Raw genomic sequence first — 17,941 nt, forward strand, 5'->3', positions numbered from 1 at the left:
TAAAAATAAATTTCAATTTCACTTTAGTAACTAAAACATATTTAATTTTTATTATTACTATTATAATTCTTATAGTGATATTTATTTAATTACTTAATTTTGTTACAAGATGCTCTTCTCATAGTTCCTCAACGAACACATTCCAGGTTGTTTTGGGCCGAACGTTTAAGGCATTTGTTCGTCTTATTACTAATAAATTTTGTTATGCATTGATATTAAACGTATTAGCTATTTTATTTTAATTTTTCCCATATAAATTACATCAAAGTTTGCATATAAAAGATTTTTTTTTGCAGGAATAAGATTGTTTAAAAACTGTATTAATTTTTATTTTTCATCCATCTAAGAAAATTTCGCCTTTATTATAAATCAATAGATGCGGCTTAGTCTTAGGTTAGGACTATATCCCACTGAAAATTGTACACGTGGTCGGTCTGCTCGCATTCATTTGTATTGTAGCGAAATTGAAACTACTTGTCGTATTATTGATCTATTTGATTGAGTTAACTTTATTTCGTTTTCATAAAGACTCAATCTTCATCCGTCAATAATTAATGAAAATTCGATCACTTTGACTTCTTTTTTCAAACTCTTCAGTTATCAAATCCCCAATATCTTCACTATCTTGAGCAGTAAAAAGGACTATGTGTGGATCTGTTCGACTGCATCTAGCACCATTCCTACATCAAGGTTTTGGGTTAAAGATAAAACTAGTTTTTACAGTATATATGAGTGATGAAAAATCTTATGGTGCATAATATATAATTCTGAATAGATGCTGTTAAGGTGGGTGAGAAAATTAAGAAGCAGAACCCACTTTAAGTGGAAATTTATGGCTTATAATTGCCTCAATTTCACCGTCTATGAAAGTAAATTTAAGCCAACAAGTGAACAAGTAGCGGTGTCTCACCTTCCTAGAGTCCGATCATAAATTCGATGAGATGTCCCCTTCCAAAATTTATTACTCTCAACCATCATCATATCTCGTACCATTCAGCCAGCATTTAGGGTAATTGAAAATATTGTTTTTCTTTAGGTCTAAAAGAAAATTGCTATAAATGAAGACTTCAATTCAAAGGAAAAACGGACTCTAACAATCAATTATGGTCTCGTTTGAGAGGTATCTTGATTATCACAGCATAAGACAAGACTCTAAAGAGAAAATGACCTTTTATATAGAATTTTTGGTAGTAGTCATATTTTAATGACATGATGCACATTGAATTGGCCTTAGCCTCGACCGGATAGATGGGCTATATCATAACCTAATTCATGCACATTTCAAAATAACAGAATAGCTATGGAAGAGGGAAGTGGAGTTCTTCAAAATTCGAGATCTGACAAACGACTGATAGGAGGTGAAGGAACACATGAGGAATTTGAAGGCAACAGCAGCTTCCTACGCGTGGTGGAGACGTTGCTGCGTCTGTTCCCCATTGTTCTCTCTGTGACGGCTCTCGTCATCATGCTTAAGAACTCTGAGGAGAATGAACATGGCTCCGTTAGCTACACCGACCTTAGCGCCTTCAGGTATCTCTCAATCAACTCACACATGCTTTCGCTCCTTTCGCTTTTACAGAAATTCATTCGGAGTAGATTTGAAAAGAGCAGTCGCTGGTTTGTGCTGAGGTTCTCCTGATTTGGGAACGAACAGAGCCAAATTGAAAGTTTTGGAACGTTTGATCAAGAGGAATAGTTGCAAGTTTTCTTTTCTTTAAACTCTTTCTATTCCTAGATCAATTATTATTTTACATCTAATAATCATTCTTTTTATGAATTTACATTAATTATAGAAAATCGTTAGCATTCTTTTGAATTAATTTGTGGGATTAACTTATGTTCCTTAAGAAAATAATTAAACTTTTAAACAAAATTACATTTAGTATTTTTCATAAATTTTGTACTAATGTTATCTTCACATTTATATATATAATATGTCTTTGAGAACTAATTTATAAAATATGAGTATTTATGATAAGAATGAAATACAATTTCATAATTAATTCAAATAATTATAATTTTTTTATTTTACTAATCTCTATACTTGCATTAAGTCATACATAGGTATATCACAAATAAATAATTTTAACTGTATATTTTACAATTACTAATCAAATTTGTATATAAACTATTATTTTGACTAAAAGTGTAACCTGTGTATATATTTAAGAATTGAATGACTATATAATTTAATTATAAATAATAATTCCTTAATAATTTAAAACTTTATTTTACATAATTATATTCATCTAACTTTCAGTCTGATATATTATTTTCAAATAAAATATAAAAAAAATCAAATTTTACACTACTAAAAATTATAAAAAAAAATGAATATATATTTTGAAACTAAAACGTGTGAAAATGTTATTTAGGATAACTTTATGGAGTATGAATGCAATCTTTCCAACCCTTCAAGAAAAACAAGGATAATTTTATCTAAATCAACATTTCAAGAAAGATGAATAAAATTTCTTTTTAAAAAAATTTAACAATCATTTTAAAATTTAAGTTATAATAATTTTCAATTGGTTGACATAGTAATGTTTTATTTTTAGCAAGATAGAAATTAAATTGTGATTGTTTTTCTAATGAACTAAGATGAATACTTTGAGATCTGAATTACGTATGTTGCAGATATTTGGTGCATGCCAATGGCATCTGTGCAGGGTATTCTTTATTATCAGTGGTTTTTGTTGCTTTGCCTCGTCTTTCCAGCAGCATGTCCATAAATTGGACTTTCTTTTTGCTTGACCAGGTCAACTCACTTTAATCTCTTAGTGTTATTTGTTTGTGAATGAACTAAAAAAAAGTGATTTTGATATATTCTTAAACCACTCTTTATATTTAATAAAATAAATAATGATTATCTCTATAAAACACTTTTAGTATTGTTCTTAAAAGTTTTGATTAAATTTAACATCTTCAACAAATTTAATTATTTTTAATTGATTTTTTTTATGAAAGTAATTATTTAAGTTTTATATTACTGGAATGATTCGACTGTTTTATTTATTTGTCATTATAATTACTTGATTTTTACATATTAAAAATATATGAAAAAATATAATTGATATAAAAATAATATTTTGATTAATGTGAAATGTTAAATGACTTTTTTGCATAAGGATTTACGATTATTCATTGCCAAAAGATAAGCACTCTAGCAGTGTCAATATTAGGTGGGCTCTAGCTCTGTTTAAGCTATTTATGTATTCAAAATTAAAATAAAATCTTACGTTTTTTTTAAAATTATTTAAAAAATACCGAGAATGTATTTGTAATAATCTAGATCGTAACAACAACAGTTTAATGATATACCGATGTATGTTAAATGATTGTCATAAAAACAGGGAAATTTTTGTTATGATATATTTAGATGATCATAATATGAAATAATTTTTCAATTTTAGAGTATAATCTCGTCTTTAATAATACATGTTATAATTTTTAGTAAAATTTTATTTTAGTTTTTTTTTTAAATTATTCGTAAGTAATTTACACTTTTTAAAAAGTAAATCAATTTAATTAATAATAATATAATTGTTAATAACTATAATAATATTTTTAAAATTGGTAATGCATAATAATTAAATTTTAATATTTTAAATTAAACACATAACTTTTTCAATCTTTATAAGAGAGAAACAATTCATAATATTTTATCATTCATGAATCAAAATAATTTATTATACGATAAAAATAATTAATGTAATGCATAATTTAAATCTTAAGAAAAGAAAAAGTCAAATTAGTGATTATAAAATGAGAGGATGAATTGTTTTATTGAAAGCAATTTATTCAGGCATCTAACTAATCAATCAATTTAAATCATACATCTTGACTAAAGTTGTATGTGTCCTTTTGAAAAATATGAAAACTGAATATATATAAACTTAAAACAAACAACACATTAGTTAATTAAAACCGAAGATATTCAACGATAGTTAAGATAATAATCAAGACCTTCTATAACTATAAAATATGAATATATAGCATGACATAACCGAAGATATTCCATTTGGTTTGTAGGTTTTGACATACCTAATCCTTGCTGCTGGAGCTGCATCAATGGAGGTACTGTACTTGGCTGAGAAGGGAAACGCTGCAACAGCATGGAGCTCAGCTTGCAGTGTCTTTGGTCTCTTTTGCCACAAGCTTACTGCATCAATAGCTATCACATTTGTTGCTGTTATTTGCTATGTCTTCCTTTCTCTCATTTCTTCCTACAAGTTATTCACCAAGTATGATGCACCAGATATCAGCAACATTTCTAAGGGTGTTCACATTTCTGCTTTTCATGGCTAATCCAACTCTCTGTGCTTCTCATATGTGTTAGTGTGGACTCATTAAGACATGTTTTATAACTGTAATTTTCTTTCCGTCATTATCCACAAGTAATGATATGTAATACTAGTGCTTCATTCTCACGCAATAAAATTAACCATAAAGTCTATTATTGATTATAAAGACATAATGTTATTATCTAATATAAAATAACTTTATGTTCACATTTAATATATAAAACAATTTTATTGTTGATATAGAATAATTTTAATTAGAGGATTGCACTAAAAGTAACTAAATGAAGGAACTAAATATGGACTTGCATTCAAACATTCTCGTTATAAAGTTGTACTAAAAGTAACTAAATGAAGGTATATCTAAATTAATGTGTATATAGGAAAGGAGCAACCTAAAATTACCCAGACTCATACTTACAAAATAGATATAACAATAGTTATGTACTCATGATCTCATAATATCACAAATAATGTTGAAAAAGGTATACAATTAATTATTGTATAATTAAATTTATATGATGAATTATATACTATTATATTTTGTATGATTATATTTCTAGTTTTAGTTTAATTGTGTAGATAAAAAAGTCAGAAAGAAATTACGTAGCAATTAAGTTAAAAGAATATAAACATATAATTTGAAGTACTTGTTTAATTACTTTTTATGTTAATCCACATTTGAACACACCCATTAATAAAAAAAAGGTTATCTTGACAAAATTAAAGATATATTGAAACAAAAATTATACTAAGACATTACAATTTATACGATTATATTTTATACGATTATATTTTGTACGATTATATTTCGTACGATTATATTCTTGTACCTTACCTCACTGAATGTAGCTGCTTCTACAGTCTCATCTGTAGCTTCCCCATACAAATACACTTGAGTCATCTTTCTTCTGGTTTCGGACCTATTCCCCTATCACACAAGGCTGAACATCTATCCCCCTTACCAAAGAAGATTCAACACTCGAATACCATTCTCTTTTCAACAACTATTTGCCAAAGAGAATGTCACCCTCTTTTCAACAACCAATGCCAAAGAGATTCATCCCTTTTTTCAAAAACCAATGCCAAAGGGAATATCCCTCCCTTTTCAACAACCAATCAAAGGGAGTCACCACTCTCTTTTCAACAACCAATGCCAAAGAGAGTACCTATCCATAGATAGAACAAGCATTTACTAGGTACAACAAGTAGACCTCATCTTCAACTCTCATGCTCATCTATCACATACCAAGGCACATCTCAACACTCACACATGCTCCAATCTCATCCACAAGTCAAACCTAACCTTAACCAGAACCCCTAAACTCATTCTCTTATTCTCCACTCTACAACTTCTCCAAAATAGAGCTACTGATGCGAGACTGTTTTCTCCCAAACTGAACCTCCGATTGACGATCTGAACGGTCAAAATGAAGAACCATATGTCTGGAACCTACTGTCCAAAAATCAGCCCGATCCAACAGTGAACGACTTTGTCGCGACGAAAACACCAGTGCAGGTTTTGTGATATGCGGAAATACTTTCCTCTTTTCGTTTAGGCTGTTTCTCCCAACGTAGACCTCCAATTGACAATCCGAACGGTCAAAATGAAGAACCATATTTTTGGAATCCACTGTCCAAAAATCAGCTTGTCCAACGGTGAACGACTTCGTAGCGACGAAAACACTAGTGGAGGTTTTGTGATATGCGGAAATGACTTCTTTTCTTTCCTTTAACCCAATACTTACAACATATATTTGCATGGAAACCCCCATGAATCATAACTTTATTCTCCCTTAACATCAAAATCTTTGTTGAGATAACCCAACAACCATACATACATTCATAGGGAAACCCAACACAAATATTACATACACCTTATGCTCATGCATACATAACCCTTGCCCAACAAGATCAACATACAACCATAATCATAATCATATAAACATATATCAACAAGGATTATTAATCAAATAACCAAGAACACATATATCATACAACAATTAACAAACAAAGGTAAGCTTCCCATACCTTGGCCAATCCTAGGGCTTGATCTAACTTCAAAAATACAACGAGTCCTTCCTTGCACTAGGTTTTCTGCAACTCTTCCTCTTCTCTCCTAGAAACGTCTCTTCTCTCCCTTAACTTTCAAATTTTCGTTTTTGGATTTTAGGGTAGCAATATGCAGCCCCCTTTTACTCCTCATATATTTATCTTTTTCTATTCTATCTCTATCTTTTTAATTAAAATAATATTTCTCATTTAATCTTTAAAACCACCAAGATTTCCTTTCTTATTTTATTTTATCTAATATTTAAAATATCAACAACCACCAAATATCTCAAAGATTCACATAATCTTTCTATTTTGTTTCAGATTTTATTTTTCTTCCTTTTCTTTCTACACTTCCTTAACTTAATGTACACACCACTTAATGAGAATATAAGACTCTTTTACCCTTGGGCCCCAAAATACAAATTAAACCCAAAAGTTTACTTTAACTCTCTTTCTTTCTAAAATTTGGCCCACACCTATTACATCTCAAATCACTCTTCTACCATCAATCCAACACATCATATTGGTAACAATACACCACAAAAATCATCATGATAAACAACATATCAACCATGTGTTTTACTTAATCAATAATAACATTAAATAATAACATAATAATTATAATTGTAGAAAAACATCAAATAATCCAACAACAATTATCAATAATAATGTCCAAGTCTCATAACCACATTATTCCCTAATTACCACATTTTCCTAGGGTGTTACATTCACCCCTCCTCAAAAGAATTTTCGTTCCCGAAAATTATTTTAATTACCAAAAAGATGAGGATACTCTCATCCATAAGAAGATCTACAAAATAATTCACGCATATAAACATTTAAATCCACACATTCATACACATACGCATGCAATTCTCACAGTTATACTCACACACATGTGTTTAACATAGTCACACAACAAAAGCTAGATGAGCTCACTCCCCAAAAGCCCAAAAGTTTTTTCGAAACCTCGCTCTGATACCAAAATGTAACGCCCCAATTTCTAGGGTGTCAGGTTATTCCAGAATCGGTAAAATTTTCAAACTTTAACATAATGCGGAAACACTCAATATTTAAACGTGCATAAAACATAATAGTTCCAAACCACTTGTCCAATGAAAATAGCGAAGGAATTAAAATAACTTCAATTACATTGTCTCAAAGTTCAAAAGAAATAACTGTAAATAAAATCTCTTGTCCCCCGTCATCTCTCGAATCTATCATGCTTCAGCACCATCTGCAACATCATCTGCTCACGTATAACATCACACATTATACGATCATCGCATTCACATGCACACACATAAACATGTATGGGTAAGCTACTGGTAAAACAATCATAATAACATGATATAAACATACTGATTAAATCAATAATAATCAAACAACCGATACATAATCATAATTACAATAAGAATCATGGTCCTCTAACATAACAATTCAATCAAACGAATTACTTATCCCTGATCCTCAAGCCTCGATCCCTCATCATCATCATAGGTACACCACCAACATGATTATCCCAATCATAAATCACACTGTGAGCATAACCAAACCATGAACTTTAACATGACAAGACTCAGTCACACTCTTATACCTTACCTTACCGACTGTTGCCGCTTCTACAGTCCCATCTGTAGCTTCCCCATACAGTACACTCGAGTCATCTTTCTTCTGGCTTCAGACCTGTTACACAAGGCTGAACATTCATCCCCCTCACCAAAGAAGATTCAACACTCGAATACCATTCTCTTTTCTACAACTATTTGCCAAAGAGAATGTCACCCTCTTTTCAACAACCAATGCCAAAGCGATTCATCCCCTTTTCAACAACCAATGCCAAAGGGAATATCCCTCCCTTCACAACAACCAATGCCAAAGGGAGTCACCACTCTCTTTTCAACAATCAATGCCAAATAGAGTACCTATCCATAGATAGAACCAGGATTTACTAGGTACATCAAGTAAACCTCATCTTCCACTCTCAAGCTCATCTATCACATACCAAGGTACATCCCAACACTCACACATGCTCCAATCTCATCCACAAGTCAAACCTAACCTTAACCAGAACCCCTAAACTCATTCTCTTATTCTCATCACGTTCTACAACTTCTCAAAAATAGAGCTACTGATGCGAGACTGTTTTCTCCCAAACTAGACCTCTGATTGACGATCCGAACGGTCAAAATGAAGAACCATATGTCTGGAACCTACTGTCCAAAATTTCGCCTGATCCAACGGTGAACAACTTTGCAGCAACGAAAACACCAGTGCAGGTTTTGTGATATGTGGAAATACTTTCCTCTTTTCGTTTAGGCTATTTCTCCCAACGTAGACCTCTAATTGACGATTCGAACGGTCCAAATGAAGAACCATATGTCTGGAACCCATTATCCAAAAATCAGCTTGTCTAACGGTGAACGACTTCGCAACGACGAAAACACCAGTGCAGGTTTTGTGATATGCAGGAATGACTTCTTTTCTTTCCTTTAACCCAATACTTACAACATATATTTGCATGGAAACCCCCATGAATCATAACTTTATTCTCCCTTAACATCAAACCCTTTGTTGAGATAACCCAATAACCATACATACATTCATAGGGAAACCCAACACAAATATTACATAAACCCTATGCTCATGCATACATAAACCCTTGCCCAACAAGATCAACATACAACCATAATCATAATCATATAAACATATATCAACAAGGATTATTAATCAAATAACCAAGAACACATATATCATACAACAATTAACAAACAAAGGTAAGCTTCCCATACCTTGGCCAATCCTAGGGCTTGATCTAACTTCAAAAATACAATGAGTCCTCCCTTGCACTAGGTTTTATTCAGCTCTTCCTCTTCTCTCCTAGAAACGTCTCTTCTCTCCCTTAACTTTCAAATTTTCGTTTTTGGATTTTAGGGTAGCAATATGCAGCCCCCTTTTACTCCTATCATATTTTTATCTTTTTCTATTCTATCTCTATCTTTTTAATTAAAATAATATTTCTCATTTAATCTTTAAAACCACCAAGATTTCCTTTCTTATTTTATTTTATCTAATATTTAAAATATCAACAACCACCAAATATCTCAAATATCCACATAATCTTTCTATTTTGTTTCAGATTTTATTTTTATTCCTTTTCTTTCTACACTCCCTTAACTTAATGTCCACACCACTTAATGAGAGTATAAGACTCTTTTACCCTTGGGCCCCAAAATACAAATTAAACCCAAAAGTTTACTTTAACTCTCTTTCTTTCTAAAATTTGGTCCACACCTATTACATCTCAAATCACCCTTCTACCATTAATCCAACATATCATATCGGTAACAACACACCACAAAAATCATCATGATAAACAACATATCAACCATGTGTTCTACTTAATCAATAATAACATTAAATAATAACGTAATAATTATAATTGTAGAAAAACATCAAATAATCCAACAACAATTACCAATGATAATGCCAAGTCTCATAACCACATTATTCCCTAATTAACACATTATCCTAGGGTCTTACAATAGTCATACACCTTGTTGAGTGAGTAATGTACATTATGTGTGTGATTTATATTTAAACCAATTCAACTATGTTAGACATCTTCTTTGATTCTAATGTAATTAATTCATGTACTGAATTTAGAGAATTGATAAAAAGCAGATAAAGAGGAAGGTGACCTTCAACCACAGAGGTAGAAACTAGAGTGTTTAAAGAGTTTGTTGATTGGTTTAAAGTCAGGCTGGGTGATGAAATAATACAGTTTATGTTGTTTATTATCACTTGCTTTTTAACTTTTTGGTTGATCATTTGTATTTTCTGTCAATATTTGGTATGCTTGAGTAGGAGCACTGTGCTAGGTTGGGGTAAGGCTCTAGAAAGAGAAAGAGGATTTTATTCCCTCAGAGAAGTGGAGAATTATTGACAATGAGATGAAGATCCTCTAGCAAGTCAAACAAAATTGATGACCAGACCATATTGGTCATTAAAGTCTTGCAAGCAAACTTCGTATGATGTAATATTTCGTAAGTTGGAAAAGAAGAATTTATGTGATGTAGGTAGAACTAGGAATAAATCTATTCAAACAACTACAGCACTTTAGGGATTCCAATGAATGAATAGAATCCAAAAATATATTGATTTGAGGAAGATTACAAGACAGTTTATTCAGAAATCAGATCTCCTCACTCTGTTTAGAGTATGAACTGCATTACACCAATTAACTATCAATGCCATAAATAATAATCCTAACAGAATAAACAAAATTAAATTGATTGTTAATTAAAATTAATCTGATTGATAATCCGAATTAAATTGATTTGCTGTCACATAGCTTCCTTATTTATCTTCCTATATCATTATGGAGGGCTCCAAATTTGCTATATCATACATGGCATCTCTGTTAAGGATTTAATATAGGTTAACCGGGAGGATATATTATAGTACTGACTAAAGTTTACGAGATAATTGATTGACATCTTGGTAGTATTTTGCAAATTCTCCAATCTTAAGAGAGTGAAATACACCATTCCAAATACTTGTACTTTAATTAGGATTGGACACTTGGTACCAAATCATAATATCATCACCAAACTCAGGCTATTAAATGCTAACCTTGATCGGTAGGTCTATTGCTAGGGCCAACTTGACTATTAGCCAGGGTGTTTTGGGACTTAGTCTCCCATGTAAGCATCTTCATAGATATTTTCCGTAGATAATCAGGCTGAAAAAAGACAAAACACCAGTGCTGGGTCAAACCATGAATAATTTTCTTATATATTTATGTATTTGCATAGGCAACAACAAAAGAAATGGAGGATCCCCAATTTTCAAAATGGACGTACCTGGCTTCTTGCAGTAGTAAAAATCTCTTCTTCAAACCTTATAGCAATCTGCCGAAGTTCTTGCAATCCGTCAGGACCAGAAAAAGGATTGTCTTTTTTTAATGTGTCCATTCTACATGAAGATAAACAATAGTTTCACAATTAGATAATTTAAGGATGGAGATGTAAGAATATCAGCCAATCCTAAAACGACAGAACACGGTTATCTGTTAAAAGTTGATGAAACCAGTGAAAAAGCCCACACACCCAACCTATGAGAGGGAGTAGGGTTAATGAGTTGCCATGATGGTCTTCATAGCATCGTCTTAGGTATTACGATAACCTTTCACCCAATGTCTCTAAAGTTTGTGTTTGTTTCAAAGTATCACTAATTATTCCCAATAAAGTGAATTAGGCAATATCACATTCCCATATTTTTTACAAGTTTTGAAAATGTTGTCAATTTAGGGATTCATTATTTATTTATTTATTAATTTTACTTTGATAGGTAACAACTAGTAAAAGAACTAATCAAATAATCTCAAGAATACAGAACTAAAATTGAAGCTTACATTTTGTTGACAATTTTTTGGCGTGAACCCGGTGGTAGTTGAGCTCTCCAGTCGTTTGTATCCATAGTGGGGTTATTACCTTGATTAGGTCTCCAATTATTGGAATCCATCAAATTCAATCACCTGAAGTATCCGAAGACAAAATGCAATAATCAAGTCAGATTTTAGATGGAAACATGTAAAGGGAGGTACATATACAATAAAAGACATCATCATATCTATATTGTGGCTATAGGGTTGATGGTAACGACTAATATATAAGCACACAAACGAACTACAAGCATAAAGTTTTGCCAACTTTAATCTTTCCAATTTCCAAAACCTCAAAAGTTAATAAGAACTGTGGTAGATTCAAAAGGGATAAGGTACATTTGGAAGAGTCTTCATGGAACTGATTTATGATATAAGCACTTTACAGTTATTTGGTTAAAATCTTCCCATAAAATCCTCATGGTTAAACTTTTCAGTTAGGCTTACAAAAATAAACATATTGAATAAGCGCTTAATTAAGTTGTTCGTCCAAATGTGCCCAACCTCAGTAGTTCCCAAGATATGAAGATAAGTAGGCAGTTTTTCTGAACTAGAACTGCATAAAACAGGGCGGTAGTGCATCGCCAGTACTAATTTCACTAAAATCATTGTCCAAACAAAAGACTTGTCCTTCAAGGGGATCTGAAATGTTCAAGCTTAGCAAGAAAGGCACTTTATTTGAAGACTATGAAGAAAAGCATAGCCAAAATACAAATCAGTAGAAACAAGAGATGAAACCTTCTTATCCAGATTGGAAATGCCAAAATGACAACCAGTCAAAGGACCCTATACAAAAGGAATACTTGCAAAATCTAACACACCAAAGTATCCTTAAAGGCTTCTTGCTTCACAAAATGGAGGAGGGAGGTTCATTATATGCAACCTTCTTCCCCTTGTATATACAAAGTTGATTTTAGATTCCAATATGTGACTAAGTGGTCACAGTAGGCAACTTTACAGTTGTGTTGGAACTCATCATCAAAACAGGAATATTTATAAATATCTAAACCACATCAAACCAAACAACAAAATTATGATAAATTTTATTCCTAAAGGAACTGAATAATGTTGTTGAAGAGACCAAATCTAGAGTAGATGGAAGAAGATTTATGTTAATAGTATAAACAAATGCATCACATATTAAAACTTACACAATGCTGAAAACCTGGAGCTTAAAATTGATAAATAGATAACTCCAAAACCAATAATAGCACAGTGATATCTCATTTCTTATGACAAATATTGAATTTCATCATAAAAAAGAAAAATCCCTTCAAAGATCAAATTGACTCAGTCAAAAGCTAAGTGTGGGAGTTTGTGGATTCCTCATGTTATAGTCTAATAAATTATATTCATTTAGGAAAAACTAAACTCCTGAACAAAGATTAAAAGACCTAGCTTATACATATTCTCCTACTTGAAAATTAAACTGTAAAATAATTTTAGAAGACTTGATTGATCCCTCTCATAATGATAGGATACTGGGTGATAGGATAGAAGGTAGAGGAGCCGAACGGTAAGAGGCAAATGAAAGCAAGCATAACCGTATGAAACTGGGGGAAGCAAGCCTAACGGTAAGAGGCAGGGGGAAGCAAGTCTAACGGTAAGAGGCAGGGTTGAAGCCGAACGGTAGGAGGCAGGGGAAAAAAAGTCGAACGGAAGGCAGAGAAGAACTGGAACCGATCGGTTGAAGAGTGACTATCCAGTTAGGATGAACGGAAAATAATTATAGTAAATAAGGTCATATCCTAGGGAAATATTAGTGTAAGTTAATTATAATAAATAGAGCTATATCCTAGAGAAATATTCAGTATAAGTTAATTATAGTAAATAGAATTATATCCTAGGGAAATATTCAGTATAAGTTAATTATAGTAAATAGAATTATATCCTAGGGAAATATTCAGTATAAGTTAATTATAGTACGTAGAATTATATTCTAGGGAAATATTTAATATAAGTTAATTATAATAAATAGAATTATATTTTAGGGAAATATTTAATATAAATAAAGCTAGATGCTATTGTTTAGGGCATGTTTTTTATTATTGAGTTTTGTTGATAGGCGGCTATGTTCCTGTGAGGGAGGTTATGCTCCCAAGTAATTGGAGGAGGTTATGCTCTCAATTACCTTGTGTACTTTTATTTACTCAGATATTATCATCAATAAAAGAAATTTCATTCATCCCTTATTCTTTTGGTTTACTATGAGTAGGGATTGCAACGGGTCGGGTCGGACATGGATAGTGCCTACCCACAACCCGACCTGACAAAAAAAAATTCAATCGCTACCAGCACGGATATCCGCTTAAAAAATATCCGCGAATATTTTAAAACCCGCGGATATCCGTGGATACCCGCGGATACCCCACAAATATTTAAAAAAATATATTTTTATAAAATATTATAATAAAATTTAAATAAAATTACAAAAAATATATAAAATATAATATATTAAATTAAATATAAATTAAAATTTAATTTTAATTATATTTAACTTTATAAAATATAAGTTAATGTTAATTTTAATTAAATTTAACTTAATAAAATATAAATTAAATTTTTATTTTTATTTTTTATAGGTAGCGGATATCTGCGGGTACGGATAGTATAATACCTACACCCGATCCGTTTATAAGCGGGTATTGAAAAACCCGCTACCCGTAATCCGTGGATAGTAAATATCCGCGGATACCAATTATTCGTCGCGAATTTTATCCACGGATATCCCTAACTATGAGGGTTGAGTGTTCATCTTTTGCCTAATGTGATAGTAAATAATTACGTTTCTGACTCAGATACGTAACACATAATCTTTTATTTATAAAAATAAATTGATATAAAAATACACTATAAATAGGATAATCCTAGACACAATATAATCATGATAAATTAGGTAACTCTAGACACATTAATCATGATAAATAAGGTAACTTTAAACACAATATAATCATGAAAAATAGGATAACTCTTGATACAATATAACAACCATAAAATAGGATAAATATCCTAACACTTCTCTAATCCCATTTCATTTTTTCGTTTCTTTCTTTATCAATTCCTCAAACTTTACACTCCTCCCTCTAATCCAGAGCACTCTACAAATAATTTCACCGCAGATTCTAAGTTTATTTTCAAAATCATAACAATTCAACAGATCATAAATTCTCATTCCATCATCATCCTTATCAATTACAAAACTATAATTACTCAGAGTTTCAAACAATTTAATTCTTACAAGAAACATCAGAAAGAAAAGTAAAATATAATAAACAAAAGAAGAAAACCAAAACAAAAGAGATGTACCGTGAGCTATGATCAAAGGTGACCAGCAGAGGCGGAGAGTCGAGGTGACAGCTACTCGGAAATTGCAGAGAACTCAACCTAATTCACTACGTTTATGGTCAATGAGTAATAACCACAAATCGTTCCTGTATAGCTAACTTCTTTGACTTTTCTCCAAAAGATAAGTATGGGAATAATATTAAATCAAGATTTAGAATTATTAAAATATATATTTTATAATATCTCAACAAAATAATTTCATCATAATATAAACTTCTTTAAACTATTGTATTATTAATTTATGAATTATTGTTTTCATTATTATACATTATGGAAGTGAAAATGTGTATGAGTGCATTTATGTTAAAATTTTCATAGTAACAAAATTTTAAAAATTATAATTAAAATATTTTTTATAATAAAATAGTTTTAAAATTTATATTAAAATTATTAAAATTATGGGATAAAATAATCATACGCAAATAATTTTTTATAATTTGTTTGAGTTGTTTTTGGAATTTATTCATTCAATTTATCTTTCTAGTAGATAAAGAATTCTTTACATTTAGTGCTTTGATTTTATTTCCTTTCCTATTAACATCTTATCTACTTAAACATTTTTTATTTTATTTCATTTTTGTCTCTAATATTTTATCAATGTAAAAGTAATATTTGACAAATATTCTAAGTTTCTATTATAAAAATATTAAGACATTATTATAAGAAAAAAATAAATTATACAGATACTATCCGTTAGTATTTTAAATCATATTATTCGTTAATAAATGTTTATAAAATATTATTTTAGTTCTTATTTTTAATTAAAAATATATAAAATAATTCCATATACACAAAAAAAAAAGTAAAGAACTCTAAATAAAAATATAAATTTTTTATATTGATTTAATTATGATTATAATGCGGTATGAATAAAATTTTAGTCCATTGATTCATTTAACTTTGTTTAGTCTATTGGTTCATTTAAACTCACTCTATAATCGCATTTACTTATATTCTTAAAATCCATCTATATCAACCCAACACTTTTTGTATTTCTTATAAATAACTTATTTATCCAGATTTCTTCTTTGATTTATTTAAATATTCGATTTATTCAAATATAGTTTGTTAGTTGAATTCAAAATCACTTAAAAAATATAAATTACATAATTATAAATATTATTTATTTTAAAAAATAAACTTATAGAAATTATTATTTATACTAATTTAATTAAATATAAAAAATTATTAAAATTATTATGTGTCAGAATCATTAAAAACGCACCCACACCCCTCTGAACGGACGCCAGGTGTCAAGCGTTGAAATTTGGAAATCAGATAGTGGAAGGCAGGTGTCAGCAGAAGAGCGGACGTTCGTTCTAACGTGGGAAGCAAAACTTTGTTTTCTGAAAACCCGTCCCACTCTCTCTGCATGCACTCTTCTTCCCCAAAACTCTGATCTTCTCATTTTCTCCTCCTTCTCACTAAGAACTCTCTCTTCTCTCTAAGAAATCTTAACCTTTCTTTCCTCCGATCATCATTCAGGCACCGTAGAAACACTATCGGCGTCCTAAGCTTCAGTTTGAACCGATCAGTTTCAAGTTCTGAACTGGTAAGTTCACTCGTATTTTAGCTGTTCGTTCTCTGATACATGCAACTTAAGTTCTGGTTGCATGCTGTCTTCTTGCCTGAGCAAATTCTGGTTTTCTGTTATTTATTTTAGTTTGAAGAGTTGATTAAGAGTTAAGGGTAGAAGGAATTATAGTCAGACAAATCGCATCCTATATTTAGTACGCTCGTTCACGCTAGAGGTAAGGGAAGCTTATTTAATTTAATTGGTATGATTATATGATGTATGCGCGTTCGTTGGAATGACTGAATGAATATGTTGTATGATGGTTGATATGTTTGAACTATATGAAGTATGAAAAAAAATTGATTATACTATGAATGTGTAAAGTTATGAATTTACCTGTTAAGAAATGAATTTAAATTCTGAATATGAATTTTCCCTAAGATAGTGTATGTTCGTTACTGAACAGTCTTCGACCGCTCGGTTTTCTGAGTGAACTTGGTTAGAATTGGATTCTTTCATTTGGGAAGAATCCTTGTCGAGTACGAGCGTTTGCATTTCGAAATACTGTGCTTGAGCGTTCGGTCAAACATGGTTCTTTATTAATATCCTGTTGTGAACTTAAGTATATATATATATATATATATATATATATATATATATATATATATATATATATATATATATATATATATATATATATATATATATATATATATATATATATATATATATGTGTGTGTGTGTGTGTGAACTTGTATATTTTAATTATTCTTAAATATTAATCCAATGGTATCTTAGTATATTTATTATGCCTCTTTTATATAATTTTAGTAGCACTTGGTCTTATACCTAGTGTTCGTCCTAAGCAAGTGTTTGGTCTCACACCTGGCACTCGTTCTATCTCCTTAAGCTAAATTTCTTTATATGAGCGTTCGTTCAAGCCCTCTAGGGTTCGCTCACTATAGTGTCTAGTGTTTGACTGTCACTTGGATTCTTGATACTAAACTCAACTAAACTAAGTATTCACAAGCGTTCGGTTTCTTCCTATAAGACAATTCTAAGTATTATTTTTCGTGCCTTGAAATATTATTATTCATTGGTTTCACTCTGGAGTCCTCGTTCTTAGTCTGGTCGTTTGATGTTCAGATAGAGTTCTCAAGAGTCGGTTCCTCTAACTGGCTCAACGTTGAAATCGACGTTCGTTCCATTCGTTTCTTGGAATACATTATTGTGCTCGCTATCTTTCTTAAAACCGATACCAACCCTTGGTCTAAATCC

The 17,941-nt window shown here is 30.8% G+C and overlaps 2 protein-coding genes across 2 annotated transcripts; one reads left to right on the plus strand and one right to left on the minus strand.

Annotated features, from left to right (window-relative positions):
* The first annotated feature begins 1,122 nt into the window (after positions 1–1,122).
* LOC108338669 (CASP-like protein 2A1) lies at positions 1,123–4,413 on the plus strand. The gene is made up of 3 exons (XM_017575697.2): positions 1,123–1,530; positions 2,638–2,758; positions 4,033–4,413. Exons 1-3 carry the CDS (start codon positions 1,301–1,303, stop codon positions 4,306–4,308), a joined length of 627 nt encoding a protein of 208 aa, XP_017431186.1. The 5' UTR covers positions 1,123–1,300; the 3' UTR covers positions 4,309–4,413.
* Positions 4,414–7,401: 2,988 nt separating this feature from the next.
* LOC108338670 (mediator of RNA polymerase II transcription subunit 15a) lies at positions 7,402–15,261 on the minus strand. The gene is made up of 5 exons (XM_017575699.2): positions 15,109–15,261; positions 11,773–11,895; positions 11,222–11,333; positions 10,992–11,100; positions 7,402–7,605 (listed from the first exon to the last, which is right to left on the minus strand). Exons 2-5 carry the CDS (start codon positions 11,880–11,882, stop codon positions 7,577–7,579), a joined length of 360 nt encoding a protein of 119 aa, XP_017431188.1. The 5' UTR covers positions 11,883–11,895; positions 15,109–15,261; the 3' UTR covers positions 7,402–7,576.
* Positions 15,262–17,941: the final 2,680 nt, after the last annotated feature.

Source organism: Vigna angularis, chromosome 7 (genome assembly GCF_016808095.1).
Source record: "Vigna angularis cultivar LongXiaoDou No.4 chromosome 7, ASM1680809v1, whole genome shotgun sequence".
NCBI lineage: Eukaryota > Viridiplantae > Streptophyta > Magnoliopsida > Fabales > Fabaceae > Vigna > Vigna angularis.

Excerpts from the sequence above, each read along its gene's own strand:
- LOC108338669 (XM_017575697.2), top strand. The coding sequence starts at position 1,301 with ATGGAAGAGGGAAGTGGAGTTCTTCAAAATTCGAGATCTGACAAACGA. Across the intron at positions 1,531-2,637 it reads ACCGACCTTAGCGCCTTCAG|ATATTTGGTGCATGCCAATG; the intron begins GTATCTCTCAAT and ends CGTATGTTGCAG. Across the intron at positions 2,759-4,032 it reads CTTTCTTTTTGCTTGACCAG|GTTTTGACATACCTAATCCT; the intron begins GTCAACTCACTT and ends TTTGGTTTGTAG.
- LOC108338670 (XM_017575699.2), bottom strand. The coding sequence starts at position 11,882 with ATGGATTCCAATAATTGGAGACCTAATCAAGGTAATAACCCCACTATG. Across the intron at positions 11,101-11,221 it reads TTACTACTGCAAGAAGCCAG|CCTGATTATCTACGGAAAAT; the intron begins GTACGTCCATTT and ends GTCTTTTTTCAG. Across the intron at positions 7,606-10,991 it reads CAATAGACCTACCGATCAAG|ATGATGTTGCAGATGGTGCT; the intron begins GTTAGCATTTAA and ends ATACGTGAGCAG.